A 24,975-nucleotide genomic window follows, 5' to 3' on the forward strand; every position below is an offset into this window, starting at 1 on the left:
AATTTAGTGCCTTTGGAATAGATTTGAACTTGAGTGGCCATTAGAGTAATACAGACTGTTATATTCACAAACCTAATGGTAATCATAAATTTAAAAACACAGTAATTGATATGCACAAAATAAAGAAAAGGAATCCAAGTATATCACTAAAAAAAGTTGACAAACCATGAAAGAAGAAAGCAAGAGAAAAAAGAAACAGAGAACTACAAAAATGACCATAAAACAGGTAACAAAATGACAATAAATACATACGTATCAATAATTACTGTGAATGTAAATGGACTGAATATTCCAACCAAAAGACACACGGTGATGAAAAGGATAAAAAAGCAAGACTCCTGGAGCACATGGGTGGCTCAGTGGGTTAAAGCCTCTGCCTTCAGCTCTGGTCATGATCCCAGGGTCCTGGGATCGAGCCCCGCATTGGGCTCTCTGCTCAGCGGGGAGCCTGCTTCCCCCCACTCTCTCTCTGCCTGCCTCTCTGCCCGCCTCTCTGCCCACTTGTGATCCATGTCTGTCAAATAAATTAATTAATTAAAAAATCTTAAAAAAAAAAAGAGGCGAAAGTGGCTTTCCTTAAAAAAAAAAAATAAAAGACTCCTCTATATGCTACCTACAAGATACTCATATCAGACCTAAAGACACATGCAGATTGAAAATGAACGGATGAAAAGCATTTATCATGCAAATGGAAATGAAAAGAAAGTCAGGGTAACAATATTATATTGGACAAAATAGACTTTAAAACAAAGACTATATAACAAGAGACAAAGAAGGACATGACATAATGATAAAAGAAATAATCCAACAAGAGGATATAATAATTGTAATAATTTATGCACCCAACATGGGAGTACCTAATTACATAAAGCAACTATTAAAGGAAGAAACTGGCATTAACACAACAATAGTAGGGGACTTTAATACCCCACTTACAGCAATGGATAGATCATTAGATACTTGACAAGGAAACAGTAACTTTGAATGATACATTAAACAAGATGGCTTTAATAAGTATATTCAGAATATTCTATCCTAAAACAGTGGAATACACATTCTTTTCCAGAGCACATGGAACATTCTCTAGAGTAGGTCATATGTTAGGCCACAAAACAAGTCTCAACAAATTAAAAAATATTGAAGTCATACCATGCATCTTTTCCAGCCACAGCACTATGAAACTAGACATCAATAACAAGAATAAATCTGGAAAGAGAAGAGAAGAAATAACAACCAATACTTCAGAAATACAAAGGAATATAAGAGATTATTATGAAAAACTATATGCCAACAATTGGACAACCTAGAAGGAATTCCTAGAAACATGTAACCTCCCAAACTGAATCAGGAAGAAATAGAAAATTTGAACAGATTGATTACCATCACTGAAATTGAATCAAAAATTTTAAAAAACTCCCAACAAACCAAAGTCCAGGAACAGATAGCTTCACAGCTGAACTCTAGTGAACACTTAAAGAAAGAAGAGTTAGTATGTTTTCTTCTCAAACTATTCAAAAAATAAAAAAGGAAGGAAAACTTCCAAATTCATTCTAAGAAGCTAGCATTACCCTGATACCAAAACCAAATGAAGACACTATAACAAAAGAGAATTACTGGCCAATATCTCTGATGAACACAGATGCAAAATCTTTAATAAAATAAAAGCTAACCAAATCCAACACTACATTTAAAAAAAATCATTCACCCAGATCAAGTGGGATTTATTCCTGGGATGTAAGGGTGGTTCTATATTCATAAATCAACCAACGTGACACATCACATCAACAAGAGAAAGGATAAAAACCAAGTGATCATCTCAGTAAATGCAGGAAAAAAGCATTTGACAAATTACAAGAGCCATTCATGATAAAAACCCTTAACAAAGTAGGTTTAGAGGGAACGTACCTCAACATAATAAAGGCTATACAGGAAAAATCCACAGCTGACACATCTTTAACAGGGAAGAACTGAGAGCTTTTCCCCTAAGGTCAGGAACAAGGCAAGGATGTCCTTTCTTGCCACTTTCTTTGAACATAGTACTGGAGGTCTTAGTCACAGCAATCAGACAAGAAAAAGAAAAGGCACCCAAATTGATAAGGAAGAAGTAAAATTTTCACTGTGTGCAGGTGACATGATACCAAAGAGAGAAAACCCTAAAGGGATATAGGTGACTCAGCTGGTTAAGTGTCTGGCTCTTGATCTTGGCTCAGGTCTCAATCTCAGTTTTGTGAGTCCAAGCCCCACACTGGGATCCCTGCTGGGCGAGGAGCCTACTTAATTAAAAAAAGAAAGGAAAAGAAAAGAAAACCCTGAAGACTCCACCAAAACCTAGTAGACCTGATAAGTGAATTCAGTAAGGTTTCAGGATACACAATTAATATGCAGAAGTCTGTTGGATTTTTATACACTAATAAAGAAATTGCAGAAAGAGAAATTAAGAAAATGATCCCATTTACAATAATAATAAAATAATAAATACCTAGGAATATAAAATAATAAAATATATAAATAATAATAAAATACCTAGGAATAAATGTAACCAAGGAGGTGAAAGGCCTGTGCTCTGAAAACTGTAAAACACTGATGGAAGAGATTGAAGATGACACAAATGATTGGGAAGATACTCCATGCTCATGGGTTAGAAGAAGTATTGTTAAAATATCTATACTGCCCAAAGCAATCTATAGATTGAATGCAATCCCTATCAAAATACCAACAGCATTTTTCACAGAGCTAGAACAAATAATCCTAAAATTTGTATGGGCCCACAAAATACCCCAAATAGCCAAGCAATCTTGAGAAAGAACAAAGCTGGAGGTATCACAATTCCAGATCTGAAGGTATATTACAAGTTGTAGTTATCAAAACAGTATGGTACTAGCACAAAAACAGACATACTAGTTCAATGGAATAGAATAGAGAGCCCAGAAATAAACCACAATTATATGATCAATTAATCTATGACAAATCTATGAGGCAAGAATATACAATGGGAGAAAGACAGTCTCTTCAACAAGTTGTGTTGGAAAACTGAACAGCAATTTGCAAAAGAATAAAACTGGACCACTTTCTTACACTGTACACAAAAATAAACTCAAAATGGATTAAAGACCCAAATGTGAGACAGGTATCCATCAAAATCCTAGAGGGGAACACAGGCAGAAATATCTCTGACCTCAGCCATAGCAAATTTTTCTAGATATGTCTCCTGAGGCAAGGGAAAGAAGAACAAAAATAAACTATTGGGACTACATCAAAATAAAAATCTTCTGCACAGCAAAGGAAACAATCAACAAAACAAAGACAGTCCTCTGAATGGAAATGATATATCTGAAAAGGGTTTAGTATCCAAAATATATAAAGAATTTACACAACTCAATACCAAAAATAATCCCAAACAATTGAGTTAAAAAATGGGAAGAAGACATAAACAGATATTTCTGCATAGAAGACATACAGATGGCCAACAGACACATGGAAAGATCTTTAATATCACTAATCATCAGAGAAATGAAAATCAAAACCACAGAGAAATAACACCTCACACCTGTTGGAATGGCTAACACCAAAGAAACAAGTGGTGGTGAGGATGTGGAGAAAAAGAATCTCTGGTGGATGGTTGGTGGGAGTGCAAACGATGTAGCCAATGGAATGGAGGTTTCTTTAAAAATTAAAGGTAGAATTACCATGTGATCCAGTAATTTCTCTACTGGGTATTTACCCAAAGAAAACAAAAGTACTAATTTGAAAAGATATATGCACCACTCTATTTATTGCAGCATTATTTACAACAGCCAAAATATGGAAGCAGCCCAGGTGTCCATTGAGAGATGAATGGATAAAGAAGCTGTAAGATATACATACACTGGACTACCACTCAGCTGTAAAAATGAAGTGAAATCTTGCCATTGGTGATAACATGGATGGGCCTAGAAAGTACAATGCTAAGTGAAATAAGTCAGAGACTTATTTTTTTTAAGTCTTATTTTTAATATTTATTATTAAATAATAAGTCTCTCACTTATTTCACTTAGCATTATAATATGTTTCACTCATATGTGGAATTTAAGAAAACAAATGATCTAAGAAAAAAAAGACACAAAAAAATCAGACTCTTAAATATAGAGAGCAAACTTGTGATGATCAGAGGGGAGGTGGGTGGGAGGGTGGGTGAAATAGGTGATAGGGTTTAAGGAGTGCCCTTGTCGTGATAAGCACTGAGTGATATATAGAATTATTGCACTGTATTGTAGAGATGAAACTAATATGACACCATATATTAGTTATAGTAGAATTAAACAAATTTTAAGGAAGAATAGAAATCATAGAAAATATGTTGTCAGAGTATAACAGAATTAAACTAGAAGTCAGTACAGAAACGTAATTGAACAATCCCCAGGTATTTGAAAATTGACATGCTTTTAAATAACACATGGGTCAGGGAAGAAGTCTCAAAAGAAATGTAAAAATTTTTAAAAATCTGAACTAAATGGAAATACAATAGCAAATAGAAACCAACAATATACAAAAAGAATTATATACTATGGCCAACTGGGATTCGTTCTAGGTATGCAAGGCTGGTTCAACTTTCCAAAAATCAATCAGTATAGTTAACTACAACAGAGCAAAGAATAAAAATCATATGTGCACAGTAAAGGAATTCAAAATGAAAAAAAATTAAAAAGAAGCAAAAAGGCATCCTACAGAGTGGGAGAAAATATTTGCAAATCATTTATCTCTTAAGGGGGCAATATCCAAAATATATAAAAAGTCACACGACCTCAATAGCAAAAAAATGCAATCCAATTTAAAAATGGGCAGAAGAGGGGCACCTGGGTGGCTCAGTGGGTTAAAGCCTCTGCCTTCGGCTCAGGTCATGATCCCAGGGTCCTGGGATCGAGCCCCGCATCGGGCTCTCTGCTCGGCAGGGAGCCTACTTCCTCCTTTCTCTCTGCCTGCTCTCTGCCTACTTATGAGCTCTCTCTCTGTCAAACAAATAAATAAAATCTTTTAAAAAAATGGGCAGAAGATATGAATAGACTTTTTCCCAAAGAAGACATTCAGAGAGCCATGAAAAGATGCCTCACCTTACACCTGTTAGAATGGCTAAAATAAAATAGATAAGATTAACAAGTTTTGGTGAGGATGTGGAGAAAGAGGAGCTCTGTGCACTGTTGGCGGGAATATAAACGTCCACTGCTGCAGCCACTGTGGAAAACAGTATGGATGTTCCTCCAAAAATTAAAACTAGAAGTACCATATGATGCAATAATTCCACTACTTGGTATTTATCCAAAGAACATGGAAACAGTAATCCAAAAAGATCCATGCACCCCTATGTTTATTGCAGCATCATTTCCAATAGCCAAGATATAGAAGCAACCTGTCTATTGGAGGATGAAGGGATAAAGAAGTTGTGGCATCAATACACAATGGAATATTATTTGACCATAAAAAAGAAGGAAATGTCTCCATTTGCAACAACATGGATGAACTTGAGGGCATTTTGCTAAATGAAATAAACCTGACAGAGAAAGACAAATAACTGTATGATGTGCTTGTATGTGGACTCTAAAAGAAGCTAAACTCACAGAAGCAGAGTAGAATGGGGATTGAGGGGTGTGAGGGGGTGAGCAGAATGGGGACATAGTGGTCAAAGGCACAAACTTCCAATTATAAGATGAGTAAATTCTGGGAATTTAATGTATAGCATGATGAGTATAGTTAATGACGCAGTATTAAATACTTGGAAGTTGATAAGAGAGTAAATCTTAAATCTTAAATAACCCTACCACAGAAGAGAAAAAAAAAAAGAAAAAGAAAACAAGTAATTATGTGAGGTGATAAAGGTTGAAAAATGCTACTGTGGTTATCGTTTCACAGTACGTAAGTGTATCAGATCAGCAGTGTACAACATAAGTTGATAAAGTTATACAATATTATATATCATTTGCATCTCAATAAAGCTGAACAAAGGGCGCCTGGGTGGCTCAGTGGGTTAAAGCCTCTGCCTTTGGCTCGGGTCATGATCCCAGGGTCCTGGGATCGAGTCCCGCATCGGGCTCTCTGCTCAGCGGGGAGCCTGCTTCCCCCTCTCTCTCTGCCTGCCTCTCTGCCTACTTGTGATCTTTCTCTGTGTGTCAAATAAATAAATAAAATCTTAAAAAAAAAAAAAGCTGAACAAAAAAGAAACCAACACTCATTACAAACAAAACAAAACATAAACCAACCCAAAATTTATCAATGGCAGAATGGATAAAAAATGTATAGTAGGTTGAAATGAAGAAATATCATACAGGAACAAAAATGAATGAACTATAGGTACATTACAACACAAATAAATCCTATATAAAGTAGACCACCCAAAAGGAATATGCACAATATATATAAAACATGCTTCCATTTATATAAAGTAGAAAAATAAACACAAACCTAAAACCCACTAAACCGCATTGTTTAGGAATCATGAGGCAAACTAAAAATAAAAGCAGAGAAATTATTACCATAAAATTCAGAATAATGGTTACCTTTAGAGGGATACAGGAATTATACTCATCAAGTACTAAGGTGGAGGGAGAAATTATGTCCACGAAGGTGGCACATAAGGGGACCTTCTGTACTACTGTTAGTGTTTTACTTCTTGATAGTGGTTATATGACTAATTATAATTATTCCTTAAGGTGTATACTAAAATTTTATGCTTTTTTCTTTATGATATAATTTATAGTCAAATGGTAAAGAAAAAACCCTAAAAATAAAACCCTGAACTTTCGAATATTTTTTAAACCAAATTGTACAATTTGTACAAATAAGTTATTCTGTACCCTACCCCTGAGCTGTACCCCACTGTTGGTCCTCTTTTCTCTGGTGTGGGTGTTGGGCACAGGGTAAGACTCATAGAGGAAGTTAATGAGAGGGATGGGTTGAGGTCCAAAGAGAGAGTAAAATACAGGAATGAGTTAGAGATGAGGGAATATTTAGAATTCAAAGTCAGAGTTGGTTCAGGAAGAGAAAGAAGAGTAAAGGGTGCAATGATGATTTGCGTGCCCGTCAGTCATATTACATGTTGGCTGATAAAAACACGAACAGACAATTTACATTTATTTTGCCAGAGCTGTTTTGTTGATGATTTACCAAAACCGTAAGCATTAAAATAATGCCCTCAAAATACTCATATGAAAAAATCCTGATTTGGTCGAGGCAAGCATCCTAGACACAGTGATATCTGAATTGAGACAGAAAACATGAGAAAATGAACTTAGGGAATGAGCAGTTACCACAGAGGGAATAGCATCAGCAAAGACTCAGAGCCATGGAGCCGCAGGTGTGTGCAGGGAAACGGCAGAGTGCTGTTGCTAGAGGTAGGATGTGTGGAGAGCTGAGACCAGAGAAGAGCGGCGGAGGCAGAATATTCCAGGGCTTCGTGTTCCACAAGAGTCTTAAGAGCCAAGAGTCTGCTGTTGGTAACTCAGAGCCATAGAAAGGTTTTATGGGAATGACATGGTCGTGAATAAACATGAAATTTTCAAAAAGCAAAGTATTAGGTATGCATGGATGAAATAACATTAAAATGCACATATTTTCACTTAAAAGGATTAGAAATTAAGTAACAGTAATGCTTAAAGTGTTTAATTACAACTGATTAATTGTACGCCCTCTAAAGCCATTTGCCAAATTAAACAATTAATTGATAGGTTGTCATTCTCATTTATCAGTCCATTTCTTGTCAATTTCATTACCAAGAGGCATGTAACATGCTATTCAAAAACCAGATCTTGACTCATTAAGACATAGTATCATATGAGATCAAAACCACTCATTTTATATTTCTCTTCAATACACTCTAATTGTAGCAGAAGACAGAACTTAAGTCTTGAAAGAGGTAAATTTGTAACAAATCAGAGAAAGGATTTACAGATTTTCTTTGAATTATGATGGAATATGGCTTGATAAGCCCATTGTCAATGGAAAATATCGTAAGTCAACAAGGCATTCAATGTACCTAATCTACCAACATCATAGCTTAGCCTAGCCAACTTTTAATGGGCTCAAAACACCTACATTTAGCCTCCAGTTGGGCAAAATCATCTAACACAAGGTCTGTTTTATGATAAAGTGTTAAATATCTCATGGAAACCATTGAATACAGTACTGAAAGTGAAAACAGTGGTCGTATGGGTTCAGAATAGTTGAAGTGTACTGATGGTTTACTCCTGTGATGACTGCCGCCACCCAGCGTCGTGTGATGGTATCACACCACATATTGCTAGCCCGCTAGCCTGGGGAAAAGACCCAAGCTCAGAGTAGAGTTTCTATAGAATGCATATCACTGCTAGGGTAAAGTTGAAAAACCACAAGTCAAGCCACCATAAATCGAAAACCATCCGTATTTATCCGCTGTGCTGGACCTTTAGGAAATTCACTAGTCTCCAAGTGGTAAAGGATTCACTAACCGACTGGACAGATTTTTGAAGGATGATTTTAAGATAGATGCACAAGGAACATCTTTAAAGCGCTTTGAATGTTAGCATCTTCATGAATAATGCAGTTCATAGAAATTACGGACAATGCTCAATAGAATTCAAGAGAAATATTTGTAATTGCGGAGATTGAGCATTAGCTCAAAATCTCTACGATGGCGAAAGATACTGGACAATTAAGATGCATATAGTTAGTTCTGGAATGCTTAAAATAGATTATTAGAAGGATAGCATATTTTAAAATTTATGATAATAATAATGTTTCCACCTACTAGTGACGGCTCCTGGGCAGTCCATAGCAACTCTTCAGGGTCTGCATTTTCTGGATCATATATCCATACTACAATAACCTACAAAATAAAAAGCATTTGTGTTTCCTTACATTTTGGACAGATATCATTTTTAGTTGTGGCAAAACACAACCATAAAAATGTTTTTATTTATTTAAAAAATTGTGATTATCCCATTAAAAATATCAAAAGTGGTGTGTGTGTGTGTGTGTGTGTGTGTGTTTAACAAGTGGAACAAACCAAAGACCTATGAAGGAAGAGTTAAGATCTGTCTATACTCCTGAGGTAATCAGTGTTAAAACTCTGTATGAATGTGTATAAATCTCTTTCTCACAACTGTAATTAGACACAGCAACCCCTCACCCCTGCACTTTTTACAAAAATGAAATCACACGATGCATGTTCTTTCTAACTTGCTTTTGTTACTTATATGCCATGGTCATTTCAATAGATGTAGATCTAATTTTTTTTCTTTCTTGTTAATTTTTTTCTTGAATAGACAATATTCACATAGTTAAGAACAAATTAAAACTAAAGTTGAAATTGTCTCTCCCATTCTGTAGCCCATCACTCAATCCCCACAAGCCCACTGCACCCAACAAGGATCTGTTAGTAAGTTTTCTTATTTATATTTCTGTAAAATTTTTGTGCATGACTAATTAAGATGTTACTTTTTATATAAATGTAAGTATGCTAAACACATGTTTTCAAACATTATATTCTTCACTTAGAGTTTTATCTTGGAGATCTTTACATATTCTCATTAACTTTTCCACTGCTTATTATTCCAAATTATGGAGGAATCATAATGAAATAGTAACCTACTAATAAACATTCATTCTCAGTCCTTTGCCATTATAATCAATGCCATAATGAGCAACTTTGTATATTTATTATTTTGTACCTTGGACCTTAAAGCCTTAAAGTGTAACTGTTGAGGCATATGCATTTGTAATTTTCATAGATACCACTAAATTGTTCTTGTAGCAACTCCACTAATACATGTCACATCAACAATGTATGAGATTTCTTCCTTCCTCACAGCCTTCTCAGCATCATGTGTTGTCACATTTATAATTTGCCAGTCTGATGGGTGAAAATGGTGCTTTGGTACAGTTTTAACCTGCATCTCTTTTATTAGAGAAATGTTTGAGCATCTTTCCATGTGTTCAAATTCCACTTGTATTTCCCGTCTTGTGAACTATTTGTTCATTTCCTTTACCTATTTTCCATTTTTCTATTGGGTTCTTAGTCTTTCATTTATTAATTTGTGGAAGTTCTTTACGTTTAAGAGCTTGTACATCTGTATGTTTTATATCTGGATCTGCGTTTTGGTTATGTGGATACACACACACACACACACACACACACACACACATATGAAGATTTCATTCCTTTTATTGCTATAGGACATTCCTATTTATCCTATTTCACCTGTTTGCCTTAATTCTGTATTGTCCCTATATATGTCTGCCTTCCCTCCCTCCTTCCTTTCCTTCCCTCCTTCCATGGTTTTTATAGCAGGGTTTTATTTCTCCTTATATTTTCTTCACCTATTAAGACTCTTTCAATCTATATAACTTGATTTAAACAAGTAGTATGTATCCTTCATATTTTTCTCCACACTATGTGTTTGCAGACATGTACACATATTTACATTTATGCATTTTTTAAAAGAGACATTTTAAGAGTTTTAAAAACAAAACTGGATCATATTATACACACTTCCCACATGCTCTTTTTCTCATGCAAATATATACATCATTGAAATTCTCCAGTGTCAACTCTTATAAGGCCTGAATAATATTCTATAGGTGTACAATATAGTAATTCAATAGTGCCATACATCACCCAGTGTCCCTCATTCAACAAAATTTGAGAGTGGCTCTTGCTACAGATTCTGTGTCTTTCTTGTTAAATTTATTCATAAGTATTTTATAGTCTTTATTGCCAGTATACATTTGTAATATTGTACATTTTTTCTTGTCTTATTACTTACACTATTATGTTCAAGACAACGTTAAATAATAATGATGATACTGAGCACATCTGTCCAGTTCCTGATTTGATTGGTGTTTTCGTTGGGAATTCCTATTCAATTTTTAAATTTACTATGTGATCATTTATTTCCTTCTTTGTTGTGTTGATGGAATGGATATTGTCTTCTGCTTTCTTGGTATTGAATCAGTGTTGCATTCCGGAAGATACTGGCCTTTTTCAATGCATTCTTTTAATATATTGCTGGATTCCATTTGCTAATATTTGTGTAGAATTTTTGCACCTATATACACAAGGATATTGGTCTACACTTCCTTCCCTCCCTCCCTTCCTAACTTTCTCTTTGTCTGCCTTTTGTTTTAAAGTAGTGTTGAGGGAAATTGGAGGGGGAGGTGAACCATGAGAGACTATAGATTCTGAAAAACAACCTGGGGGTTTTGAAGGGGCGGGGGGTGGGAGGTTGGGGGAACCAGGTGGTGGGTATTAGGGAGGGCACAGATTGCATGGAGCACTGGGTGTGGTGAAAAAACAATGAATACTGTTATGCTGAAAATTAAAAAATAAAAAATAAATAAAAAAATAAAAAAAAATAAAGTAGTGTTGGATTCAGGAAATGAATTGAGGGAAATTTCTATTTTTTTTATGATCAGGTGAGACTATATTGTTAAGTACAGATGATATTATTTTCCTCTTCATAGATTTTTCTATTGTCATGAAATAATTTCCCTCTTTATGCCTTTTAAAGTTTTGGGGCTTCACCTATCTTTTATTTGACATTCATATCATCACCCCAGTTTTGATAGTATTAACCTGTTTGCATTCTTTTCTTTCCTAATTTTGTGTTTTAACTTTGTTTTAACTGTGTAACTTTTATTAAAATCAGATTTCTGGAGTTTTTGTCATTTAATGGGTAAATTTAATCCAATCACAATTTTGATTACTAATTTAATTCAAATGATTTTTAAAATCTTATTTTTGTGGCTCTATATTCTATGTTTTAATTTTTCTTTATTTCATGTTTCATTACCTTCTATTAAATTATTAGCGTTTTAAAATTTCTTCTTCCAGAACTCTACTTTTTAGAAATTACATAATTATTTCTATTATTTTAATGGACAATCTTACATTTTTACATGCATATTTAATGTAGGCTAAAGTTAATCCGGTATCCCTATCCTGAATGCTTATAAGGACCTTAAATAAATTTAAACCCAAATCCCCCTTCATTTTCCACTCTTTTGTTGGCTAGCTTTTTCATTTTATTTTGTTTAAAAAAAATCATTACTGAAAAGTTTCGATTGTCAATGCTTATTTAAATTTATTAGCATATTATATAGTTCATTTGTTCACCATTATTTACTACATCCTGCACTTTAGTTTTTCAGTCTGAATACTCATGTCTTCAATTGTGAAGAATCCTCCATAATCCTCTCTTTCAATATTATGTCCAATTCATTTTATTCCCTTTTTGGAATTCCTATTACATGTATAATAAACTGTCTCAGTCTTTGTCTTTGAACTCTTTGGATATTTTCCATATTGTCACTATTATGCACTGCATTCTTCATGATTCCTATTCCAAATTACTAATTCTGCAACTTTCTCAACTATATGGGGTCTTTTATTGAAACTGTCACGGGCACCTGGGTGGCTCAGTGGGTTAAAGCCTCTGCCTTCGGCTCAGGTCATGGTCTCAGGGTCCTGGGATCGAGCCCCGCATCGGGCTCTCTGCTCAGCAGGGAGCCTGCTCCCCCCCCCCCCTGCCTGCCTCTCTGCCTACTTGTGATCTCTGTCAAATAAATAAATAAATAATCTTAAAAAGAAAGAAAGAAAGAAAGAAACTGTCACTGAATTTTTATTTTTAGTTGCCTATTTTTTCATTTCAAGACATTTTAGTGAGAGGTTTTTCAATTTCTGGATGCTGTATAATTGCTTTTTATTTCAATTCCTTCTTGTATCTCTTTGAATTTTTCAAATATGGATTTAGTAGTCTTTCAGATGGTTCTCATTTCTAGCTTTCAATAGTATGAACTTTCTCAATTTTTATGTGTCTATTCCAGATTGTTTTTGTGGTTTATACCTTTTTTTTTTTTGAAGATTTTATTTATTTATTTGACATACAGAGATCACACGTAGGCAGAGAGGCAGGCAGAGAGAGAGGGGGAAGCAGGCTCCCTGCTGAGCAGAGAGCCCAATGCAGGGCTCGATCCCAGGACCCTGGGACCATGACCTGAGCCAAAGGCAGAGGCTTTAACCCACTGAGCCACCCAGGCGCCCCATATACCTTTAAAAAAATTATTTATTTATTCAACACAGGGAGATTATAAGTAGGCAGAGAGACAGGCAGAGGGAGAGGAAGGGAAGCAGGCTCCCTGCTGAGCAGAGAGCTGGACACAGGACCCGATCCCAGGACCCTGAGATCATGACCCCAGCCGAAGGCAGAGGCCCAACCCACTGAGCCACCCAGGCGCCCTGGTTTATAACTTTTACTTTGAGGTTATTTTCAGAGGGACTGTCTTCTATGAGAATCTTATATGCTCTGGGTTATGGAAATGAATTTTGCAGTCGCCTCTGCCTGGACCCTATGTATTTCACTGCTTGCATTTTGTGTTTATTACTTGTCTTTATGTTCTTCAGACTCTTGGGCACTTCATGTAGCTAACGCCTAAAGCATTTATAGCCCCCAGAGGATATATCATTTCTTTGGAATTACTCTAAGCCTGTGAGTGGAACTTTACTCTTTCACACTTTACAGATATTTTATAAACCCTGGTGAAATGTAGGGAGACTAGTTTCAGCTCCTCCTTCTCTCATAGGTTGGAGGCCTTTATTTTCTATCCCCATACATACAATAAAACATCACCCCTATCTAGCAGGGCTTATCTTCTAACACTCATAGTTCCAAAGTCACCATTATAACTCTGGCTTTAGATTCTTTAATTATTTCTGATACAAATGCACCTATGTTGATGTAAATGTGTAGACTAGCATTCTCCACACATATTTTCTAAAGGCATTTCTTTGTTTTGAGTGAGATGCAGGTTATTCTGTATTATTTGGGTCTGTAATATGTATTCTGCTTCTAGAATTTTCCCTTTATTTCCTATATTAAAATTATCCAATGATAAACACTCTCTTGCTTTTTTTTCAGTTGTTCCAGTTATAGCTTTAATAAGAAATTCTATAACATCAGCTGGATTTGGGATAAGAGTGCACATGGACACATGGACTCATTCAACTATCTTGATCTGCTATTGGAAGGTTTATTTGTTTATTTATTTTTCACATGCTAGGACAAAAGTACTATTTAAATTATGTTAATTAAAAATTATGTACATACGGGGCACCTGGGTGGCTCAGTGGATTAAAGCCTCTGCCTTCGGCTCAGGTCATGATCCCAGGGTCCCGGGATTGAGCCCCACATCGGGCTCTCTGCTCAGCGGGGAGCCTGCTTCCCCCGTCTCTCTCTCTGCCTGCCTCTCTGCCTACTTGTGATCTCTCTCTGTCAAATAAATAAATAAAATCTTTAAAAAAAATTATGTACATAAATGTATGTTGTGGGCCTGTGTCTGCCCATGGACTTTGTTGCTGGGGCACCTGCTGGGGGGCTGGGCAGAGGGCGGCAGACAGCAACTCCGTGGGATGGGAATAACAGCAAGAGGCAGGGGAATCAGTATCCTGTGTCGTGCCTCCATGGCAGGGCCTGCGGCTGAAACCTTGAAGGGCTGCCAGGTCACTTCTGCGTGCTTCAGCTGAATGGCTCCGAGGCTGTAACTCAGACAATAGTTTTGCCAGCTTCTACTTCCTCACTCTCAGAAACCACAAACTGGAGTGCAAGGAAATAAAAAAACAGGAAGCCAGAGATAAGGTGCTGTTTTCACTTCTCCCTTGTGAACTCCTTCCCAGTTCAGGCTGAGGGAAGAATCAGGAAGCCAAAGCAACAGCCTTGTCTTTAGCTTCTCTTTGGGGAATTCCTTACTCATTCAGGCTCTTGGTCAAGAGTCCTCCTCAACAGTTCCCTGGATGCAGGAGCCATGGATGATCCAGAAGTTGAAGAGAAATTCATAGATGACTGGCTTATTATAAAAGGATATAACTTAAGAACAGCCAGATGGAAAAGATGCAGAGGGCAAGGCATGGGAAAAGGGTGAGGAGTTTCCATGTCTTCTCTTGGTGTTCACTCTCTCTGACTATCCATGTGATCACCAACTAAGAAGCCCTCTGAACCCTGTCCTCTTGGGGCTTTATGGAGGCTTCATTATACCAGGAGGTTTACTTATTATGATAGTTATTATTATTTTACTGCCTTTATAGTAAATTTTCAATCACTATTTTAGAATGGAATGCTTTCAATATATCTGTTAGGTCCATCTGGCCCAACGTACCATGCAAAGCCATTGTTTCCTTCTTGATTTTCTGTTTACATGATTTTCTGTCCATTGATGTAAGTGGGGTGTTAAAGTCTCCTGCTATTAATGTATTATCAATTAGTTCCTTTATGTTTGTTATTAACTGTTTTATGTATTTGGATGCTTCTGTGTTGGATGTATACATATTTACAATTGTTATATTTTCTTGTTGGCTTGTCCTCTTTATTATTATGTAGTGTCCTTCTTTGTCTCTTGTTACACTCTTTGTTTTAAAGTCTATTTTGTCCAATATAAGTATTGGTACTTATATTTAGGTCTGAAATGAGTCTTTTGTAGGCAGCATGTAGGTGGGTGTTGGGTTTTTATATATTCTGTCACCCCTACATCTTTGCATTGAAGCATTTAGTCTGTTTACATTAAAAATAATTATTGATAGATATTAATTTATTATCATTTTATTATCTGCTTTGTGATTGTTTCTGAAGACTTTCTCTGATCCTTTCCTTTCCCTTTTTCATGATTTGCTGATTTTTTTAGTGGTATGTATAGATTTCTTTCTATTTATTCTTTGTAAATGTATTAGTGGTTTTTGATTTGTGGTTTCCACTAGGTTTGTATATAATCTCTTCTTCACGTAAGAGTCTATGTTAAGTTCATGGTCATTAAAGTTTGAACCCATTCTTTATTCTCCTCCTCCCCACGTTTTAGATATATATGTTGTTATATTTCACATACTTCAGTTTTGTGAATTCCTTGACTTTTTTTACTGAAATATTCATTTTTACTGGTTTTGTGATTCCTACCTTTATACTGTCACTTTTGGTCTTTCCTTTCCATTCAAAATGTCCTCTTTAATATTTCTTGCAGTGCTGGTTTAGTGGTCATGAACTAACTTAGTTTTCATTTGTCTGGGAAACTATCTCTTCTCCTTTTCTGAAAGATGACCTTGCTGGATAAGAGTATTCTCAGCTGCAGATTTTTCCCATTGCCACATCCTTCTGGCTTGGAACGTTTCTGCTGAAAAATTTCCTGCTAGCCTTATGGGTTTTCCCTGGTAAGTTACTGTCTTTTTTTGTCTTGCTGCTTTAAAAGTCTTTTCTTTATCACTATATTTTGCTAGTTTAATTACAATATGTATTGGTCTGTGTCTGCTTTTGTTGATTTTGATGGGGGTTCTCTGTGTCTCCCGGAACTGGATATCTGTTTCCTTCTGCAGATTAGGGAAGTTTTCAGCTATTATTTCTCCAAATAAATTTTCTGATCCATTTTCTCTCTTCTCCTGGGACTCCTATTATATGAATGTTACTATGTTTTATTGAGTCACTGAGTTCCTTAACTCTATTCTTGTTTTGCATAATTCCTTTTTATCTCTTATGTTCACCTTGATTACTTTCCATCATTCTGTCTTCTGGGTTACTAATTCATTCCTCTCCTTCTTCTAACCTTTGCTCATTCCATGAAGCATGTTTCTCATTTTATCATGCCCTCTCTCTCTTCTATGTTGTTCCTTATCTCTGTGTTAAGGGTCTCACTCATGTCTTCTACTCTTCTGAGGTCCAGTGAATATCCTTAAGATCAATGCTTTAAATTCTCTACCAAAGCATATTACTTATATCTGTTTCACTTAGCTCTCTGGCTGTGGCATTGTCCTGTTCTTTCATTTGGGATAAATTTCTCTGTCTTCTCATTTTGTCTACATCTCTGAGCCTTTTTCTCTGTGTTAGAAACATTAGCTATGTCTCCTATTCTTGATGGTAATGACCTTATGAAGAAGAGGTCCTGTAGTGCCCTGCCATGTAATGTCACTTGTTCACTAGGGCCTGGCACTTCTGGGAGTGTCTCCAATATGTGCTACATGTACTCTGCTGTTTCATTCTGGCTGCTTTATCCTTCAGGCCAGTTATCTGCAGAGTCTCTCTTTGCCTGTTGCAGCCAGTGTTTGGTCCCTGGACTTAATGTGGCATGTTTTAACTAGGTGTGCTTTGGTCTGTTTGTGAAATGAGACTTGTTGCCACTGCTGGCAGAACAGAGGCTTGGCAAAACTCCCACAGTGGGAAGCATGGTGTGAGCAGGGGTTTGGGCAGTCTTCTGGGGGAGATGGCCTGCTGCACTGGGACTGGGCAATCATGTTTCAGATGGGTGGTTCCACTGGAGTGTGTGTGGGGGTTAGGGTTTTACATATACAAGTAAGTTAGCAAATGTTGGCACTTCACTGGTTCCTGCAGGTGGCCCTGTGCTTATACTGAGGGTCAGGTTAGGGAAATGGTTTCAGCCAATTCCTTTGTTCCCAGAGGTGCCTCTCCATGAGTGCTGCCTCTCTGGGACTCACACCTTCCCAGTGTGTGCTGCAGGTGCTCCTTCATCACTGTTTCCATGCTGTGTGTCGGCTAGTTGTTTGTCTGGCTTCTTCCGAAGCACAGTGCAGTACTCTCTGGGCTGTATCCCAGTCAAGTTCACTGACCTTTAAAACTCTAGGCTTTAATCCCTGCTGGTTGCAAGAACTCACAATATTCAGCCCTCCTTACTTTCCAAGCCAACTGGTATGGGATTCATTTTCCCCATGTGATCCCCGGTGTGCTAGTCCAGCTCTCACCCTTCCCTCCCTTCCACGGTGGCCATGATCTCTTTCTCTCCCAAACTGCATCTCTGTACTTCCTAACTTCTTCAGTGTGACTTCTCCTCTACCTATAGTTGTGGAGTTTATTCTGCCAGTCTTCAGGTCAACTTCTGGTGTTTTTAGGATAATTTAATAGTATCTAGTAGTATTTATGGAAAGAGGCAAACCTAGGGTCCTCCTACTCCACTGCCAGCTTCCACCCTTGGACCAGATTTTTTAAAAAATTTAAATTCAATTAGTCAACAAAGAGTACATCATTAGTTTCATATGTAGAGTTTAATAATTAATCAGTTGCATATAACACCTAGTGTTCATCAATTCACCCTCATCTTACCTACATCACATTCTTAACGCCCATCATGCAATTACCCCACCCCCCTACCCACCTCCCTTCCAGCAACTCTCAACTTGTTTCCTATAGGTAAGAGACTCCAGATCAGATATTAGAACTTTTCAATCTCAAGACACTTTTATAGCCTTAAAAATTATTGAGTGTCTCACAGAGCTTTTGTTTTATGTGGGTTAGATCTATCAGTATTTACCATGTTACCATGTACAAATTAAAACTGAGAAGATTGGAAGGTAAACCCATAAATGTTAACATGATATATATTTTTATGAAAAGTAACTATTTTCCAAAACAAAAAATTAGAAAAATCGTTTTATATTTAATACAAGACAGCTGAATTATCATCTGTGTTCCCAATTCAAGCTGTCGGTATATGTTGTTTTGGTGGAAGCATATGGAGAAAATCTATCCTCACACAGATATGTAGTTGGAAAAGGGTAGACCTCATGGATCTCCTCTAAAGGTCTGGGGAGCTCTAGGGGTCCTCAAACCATATCTGAAGTATCACTGCACTCTAAGATTTTTTGCTGAAAATTAGTTTGGAAAATTCTCCTTGTGGGAAACATGAACGATTAGAGGGAAATAATATAGTAGTGATATATGAAGGATATATAAATTTTTTTTAAGATTTTATTTATTTACTTGACAGACAGAGATCACAAATAGGCAGAGAGGCAGGCAGAGAGAGAGGGGGAAGCAGGCTCCCTGCTGAGCAGAGATCCCAATGTGGGGCTCAATCCCAGGACCCTGAGATCATGACCTGAGACAAAGGCAGAGGCTTAACCCACTGAGCCACCCAGGTGCCCTGAAGGATATATAAAACTTTTAAAAAATGTTTTACCTGGGTTAAATTGTGGAAGAAATTTCTGTTGGGGAAAAAGAGGAATCATATTTTAGTAAATAGCACACTAAATATTAGTTTGAATATTCCATTTTCAATATACATGTTTCTAAGTCCTTCAATATCTTCCTTACATTCTATTACAGATAAACAATTAAATATTAAATGTTTAAAAACTACATATATCTATAATTAAATATAACTATGGTTCTCACATGTTAAAGGGCTGAGAGGCTTGAATCTGCATGCTGTCTTAACAATACTATGAGTTCATATAGCCAAAGTCGCATAAGTATAAATCTTTAAAAATGCGACATGATCATTTTGCTTAAGAAAACCTGTAGAGTTTACATGCTGTAACTTATGCCAAATACAAATTCATTAATTAGCAATGCAAATCCTTTATTAATAAGCCTTGCAATATAAATTTTCTGAAAGGGACATTTGTATGATTTGTATGTTAAGTTGCATGTTTTTTAGTAAGTGGTTTTTTTTCATTTAGAGATACCTATTTTTTTAATCATATAATCTCTAAAAGTCAATGCTTCAAGACTATGTCCTTTTATTGGCTAATTGATGCACAGTGCCCAGGACATTATTATATATAAAACAAATGAAGATATTTTGGGAATCAGTAAATATGGATGAGGCGAGTGTCTGAGACCACATAAAGAAAACAATATTTCATATGTCCAATCTGATTTTAGAAAAAAATGAAAATAAGTATTATAAATCTACAAAGGCAAATGTGCTAAGAGTTCACAAGATACTAAGTTGATCAAAAAGCTCCATAGCTCCAGGGCTGGTATGTCTGCCCTGTGTTATGCTACTTGTCAGAGCTGCAGGAATTAAGAATGGAAGTGTATCACTGAGTTACCTGTCTATCTGTAAAGGAATATTTAAAGGCAAAAGGATAACTGTACTGATATGAGAAAGGCTTTATTTCATATTAAGACTAAAAAGCTTATTGTAAAAAGTAACCTTGTAGAGTGATAGTATCAGCTGATGTTAAAGTAATAACCTGATTCCCATGGAAGATAAGCAACTTTCTGTTGGATCTTTTATCATTTGCTTGGCTTTCTTGAGTTGGTGCACAGACTTAAGTGTAAAGTGAGAAGAGGGCCAAGGAAAGAAACCTGAGTGGTGCTGACATTTAAGGTAAGGAGGGATTATAAAAAGCCAAAGAAAGAAACTGGGAAAGGATCATTATAGAAATAGGAGAAGCTGACGTCACCAAGATGGTGCAGTAGGAGAAGCCAGCCTCTGTCCCCCACAAGATCAACAATTAGACAGCTATCTACAAACAGTTCTGGAGTGCTTAAGAGTCAACTTAAGAAACTTCAACATAGTGGAACAAAAACCTGAGAACAACTGCAAAAAAAAAGGAAGAAAGCATGCTTCATTTTGTCCCTATCCCCCCATCCACCAACCTGACACTGCTCAGCGCCAAGAGGTAACTCCCTGGCCAGAGAGTTCCCCTCCCCAGGAAAGGGAGAGGGACCAGCTTCTCCAGTCTTTCTGGGTATTGCGTGAAGGACCTGCTTTGGTTTCACCCACCCAGGGACCAACAGAGCTGAGATGTATAGAGATGACTAGGAACAAGGAAGAAGGGCAGGGGCCACCCAGCATCAGCGACCAGGGTGCCCAGTGACTTGCTCTTTACAGAGGATCTGGCAACTTTCCCCAGAGAAGAAACCAGTGATCGGTACAGCCACCATGGACCCTTGCGGATTTCACTGGTTTTTAACCCACAGGTTTTGGCATTTGCAGAGCCCAGCTGCTTGTGTCCCTTCCCATTCCCTTCCCCTGACCCGTGCCAGAGAATGGGATCCACACAGGCAGCTAGCCCCTGCCTCTACAGCTGTGCTAGTGCAAGAGGCAGCCTCGAACCCCACCCCTTGTGGGTGCCTGGGGCTAGCTTCTCCAAATGTGCACCTACAGGCCCCCCAGCCCGACTTCCATTACTTGTTCTGCTACTGTGAGCATGTCTGTGGTAAGCCCTGCAGCTGTTGGAATGCATCCCAATGGTCAAGGCTCTCAATGCTGTTTGTGAGCCCAGACCTGGCTCTGTCTCCTCTCACTGGCCTCCACTACTGTGCCAGCATCTATGGTGAGACACCACAGCCACAGGAGAGCACACGGACGGTCAGGGCTCCTACAGCTGCTAGCGTGCCTGCATTCACCTGGCCCTTGCCCTCAACACGATATACATGTCTGAAACTGACCTCTGCCAGTACACAAAAAACTACAGCAGGCCCCCACATCTGAGTATGTGCACACCACTGGCTTGGGCCACTAGCACTTCCTGCTCTGGCCCCTAGTCCCTGGAGCTGGAGGTGCTGCTGAGAACCCTACCAGCCCTTGCAGTGACTATGGAGACTACACCGCACTCACCAACTACCACACAGTTGCTGATGCTACGGACCCCACTGGCCTGAGCTAATGAGACATCATGTCTCCCAGAACCCAAAGATGCCACAGGCCCCCCTATTGTGCCTCACCTCATGAGACCTGGGGTCATAGTATGCTCTATCCTGCGGTGAAGGTTTTCCTTAGCAAAATCAGTCTCCCAAAGTTTGGAAGAGGTGACTGCTTCTTCAAATATGTAGATACTTATGTGAGGCTAAAGGGAACATCAAGAATCAGGTTATCCTGACACCACCAAAGGAACACAGTAAATTCCAGTAATGGATCCCCAAAATAGATATAAGTACCCTAAAAAGGAATTAAAAATAACAGGTCTAAAGATGTCCAGAGAGTTACAAGAGAACAAAGATCAACAATTTAATGGAATCAGAAAAACAGTAGAACAAAATGAGAAGTTCAAAGATAGAAAACATAAAACAAAACAAAACAAAACCAAACCCAGAAAATTTGGAGCTAAGGAATACACTGACCACACCGAAGAATTTACAAGAGAGCCCCAACAGTAGACTGGACCAAACAGAATAAAGAATCAGTGAACTCAAAGGCAGATTATTTGCAATTACCCAGTCCAGAAAATAAAATAATAATAATAATAAAAATGAATGACCAAAGCCTGCGAGACTTATGGGATATCATTAAGAGAAACAAGCTATGCATTACTGGGGTCTCAGAAAGGAAGAGAAGAACTCTAAAGATAAAATGGCTGACAACTTCCCAAAAGTAGGAAAAGATTTGATATTCAAGTTCACAAGGCTGTCACCCCAAAATTTTAATCGAAAATTTTGGTCTCCACAACCATTATAATAAAACTGTCCAAAACCAAAGACAAAAAACAGAATTTAAAGCAGCAGGAGAAAAAACAAAATCTTCTCATACAAAGGAATGCCCCTTAGCTGAATAGTACGTTTCTCAGAAGAAATGTTATGTGTCAGGAAAGTAGGAGATGATATATTCAAAGTGCTAAAAGGAAAAACTGCTAACCAAGAACACTTGCCCAGTGAATCTGCCCTTCAGAAATGAAGGCAAGATAAAGACTTTCCCAAACAAATAAAAGTTGAGGGGGCTTATCATCACTAGACTTGCCTTATAAGAAATACTGAAAGGAGTTCTCCAAGCTGAAATAAAAGGCCTCTAAGAAGTAAAAAGAAACTATGAAAATACATAACACACTAATAAAGATAAGTATGTAGTGAGATTCTGAATAAGTTAAAATCTTAACAAGGTGTGTTAGTCACTTACCGTTAGTACAAAGGTTAAAGGACAAAATTATCAAAAATAGTTCTAGCTACAATAATCTGATAATGGATACACAACATAAAGAGATGTAGAGTTCTGGGAAGATGGCAGAGTCAGAGGATCCCGAGCTCACTACATCCCACAGACACACTGAGATAACAACCACGTGAGTGCAACTAACATAGAAAATGACCCAAAGACTGGCAGAACATACATTTAGGTTGATCACAGAGGGGAGGCCACATCGAAAGGGTAGGAGGGGCAGAAACATAGCTGGGAGCCAAGCACTTTGGAGAGATTAACCACAAACAGGAAGGACCACAAGCATGGAGAAGCAAGAGCATCCGACTCCACACCAGGCACCCCAGGTATGGGGCACCCAAACTGGGGAGACGAGGACCCATGACATTTGGCACTAAAAACCAGTGGGGCTCAATTTCATGAATTTTTATAATCAGCAGGGCTTACCTCTGAACACTATAAAAATCAGGGGGCTTAGCTCCAGGAGAACCAGAGGGCAATAGGAAAGGAAATCCCCACCCTTAAAGAGTCAGTATAATTAATAACCCAGCCACGATACAACCTAGAAGCAGCAATTTGGAAAGGGCCTGAGGTATATGGTAGAATTTATTTACTGAGGTATAGATTTATTTCCTAACCTCCGAATGTGTGCTGAAGGAGCAGGGAGGATCTTCAGGAGACATCTCCAAGAACAAAAGAGCTGGTAGGCACCATTTCCCCACCCCCACGCCAACACTGCACCACCGAACACAATCCACATATGTTGCTAACACTGCGTGCTCTGTCTCCACGCTCTTCTGAGTCTCCACCCCCCCCCACCCACCCCACTTGGCAGGTGTCCCTTCAAAGTGGCTCCTGCCCCAACACACCTTGCAAAAGCAGTCTTGGCAGGGACAAGTGGCTCTCCAAAGTGACTCCACTCTTGGGGAGAGGGGAAGATACCCCCCCCAAACACACACATGTTCCCATAGTCCCAGCTGAACCTTGTAGTTGGCCGTGTAGAATGAGTGCCCTACTGGTCACTGTCACTGCAGTGCCAGCACATGTACTGGGGGAAGGCATCCATTCTGACTGTGCCTCCACTTACCAACAAAACACTCTCAGGGGCAGCACAGGAAGAGAACCCTACAGTTCAGTGTGACTGCAGCACCCACAAAAAGACTGGGGGCAAACTTTGAGTCTCACTGTCAAGTTCACCCACCAACAAGAGCCTCCCAAGGGACAGGCAGGGAGAGCACCCTGCAGGCTGGTGAGGGAGCAGCCCTAGCAAATGGAAAGGAGGCAGGCAGTTGGTCTAACTGCCAGATCCACCCACCAATGAAGGCCTCTGGGGACAAGGCAGGGTGGGTGCCCTGTAGGTTGGTGAGATCACAGCTGAGGGCAGGAATCCACTCTGACTTCTGAAACTAGCAAACTGCAAGCCCACAGTGGCTCCAGATTGGTCCTAAGGGACAAGGGACAGCACGGGGACTAAGTCCCATTGGGTACACCCACAAAAGGCAAAAGTGGGCCAATGCAGCTGACTGGACTGAAGGCAAATGTGGCTCAGCCACAACAGTAGGGCACACATGACCTACACAGGAGACATCTCTGAAGTGCCTGGTCATGGTGAACCTAATGGTGGCAACCACAAATCAAAAACCTTTAATAGACACACAATAAATGAAGAGAATGGGATCCAAGCACATCGCTAAAGAAAGCCATCAAACAACAGGGGGATTGAGCAAAAGAAAAAGGAAGGAATCAAGAGGAACTAGAAAAACAACCATAAAATAAGTAACAAGCTGGCAGTAAGTACACACCTATCAATAGTTACTTTAAATAGTTACTTTAAATAGTTACTTTAAATAGTTACTTTAAATAGTTACTTTAAATGTAAAAAAAAAAAAAAAAAAGGTAAGTGCTCCAATCATTGGTGTCAAAAGACATAGGGGGACTGAAAAGATAAAAAGGTAAGGTGCATCTATATGCTGCCTACAGTAGACTCACTTTAGACCTCTAGACACATGCAGACTGAAAGTGATGGGATGGAAAAACATTTATCATGCAAATGGAAAAAGAAAGCTGAGGTGGCAGTACTTACATCAAACAAAATAAACTTTAAAACAAAGATTAACAAGGGGTGCCTGGGTGGCTCAGTCAGTTAAGTGTCTCCCTTTGGCTCAGGCCATGATCCGAGTGTCCTGGGATCGATCCCTGAGCTGGGGTCTCTGCTTGACAGGGAGTTTGCTTCTCCCTCTCCCTCTGCCTGCTGCTCCCCCTGTTTGTACTTGCTCAATCTCTTTCTCTGTGTCAAATAAATAAGTAAAATCTTAAAAAAGAAAAAACAAGGACTAACAAGAGAGA

At 38.2% G+C, this 24,975-nt stretch overlaps 1 protein-coding gene across 1 annotated transcript in view; it reads right to left on the minus strand.

Moving 5' to 3' along the window:
• The window catches only part of CATSPERE (catsper channel auxiliary subunit epsilon), a gene marked incomplete at its 3' end in the record, with an annotated part of 147,567 nt that overhangs the window by 92,342 nt on the left and 30,250 nt on the right, over positions 1-24,975 (minus strand). Inside the window, exons 6-7 of the mRNA XM_080824512.1 lie at positions 18,946-18,970; positions 8,753-8,830 (exon numbers count right to left, since the gene is read on the minus strand). Coding sequence (XP_080680638.1) covers positions 8,753-8,830; positions 18,946-18,970 — 103 coding nt within the window. The remainder of the gene's footprint in view (positions 1-8,752; positions 8,831-18,945; positions 18,971-24,975) is intronic.

Source organism: Martes martes (genome assembly GCF_963455335.1).
Source record: "Martes martes genome assembly, chromosome: 15".
Lineage (NCBI taxonomy): Eukaryota > Metazoa > Chordata > Mammalia > Carnivora > Mustelidae > Martes > Martes martes.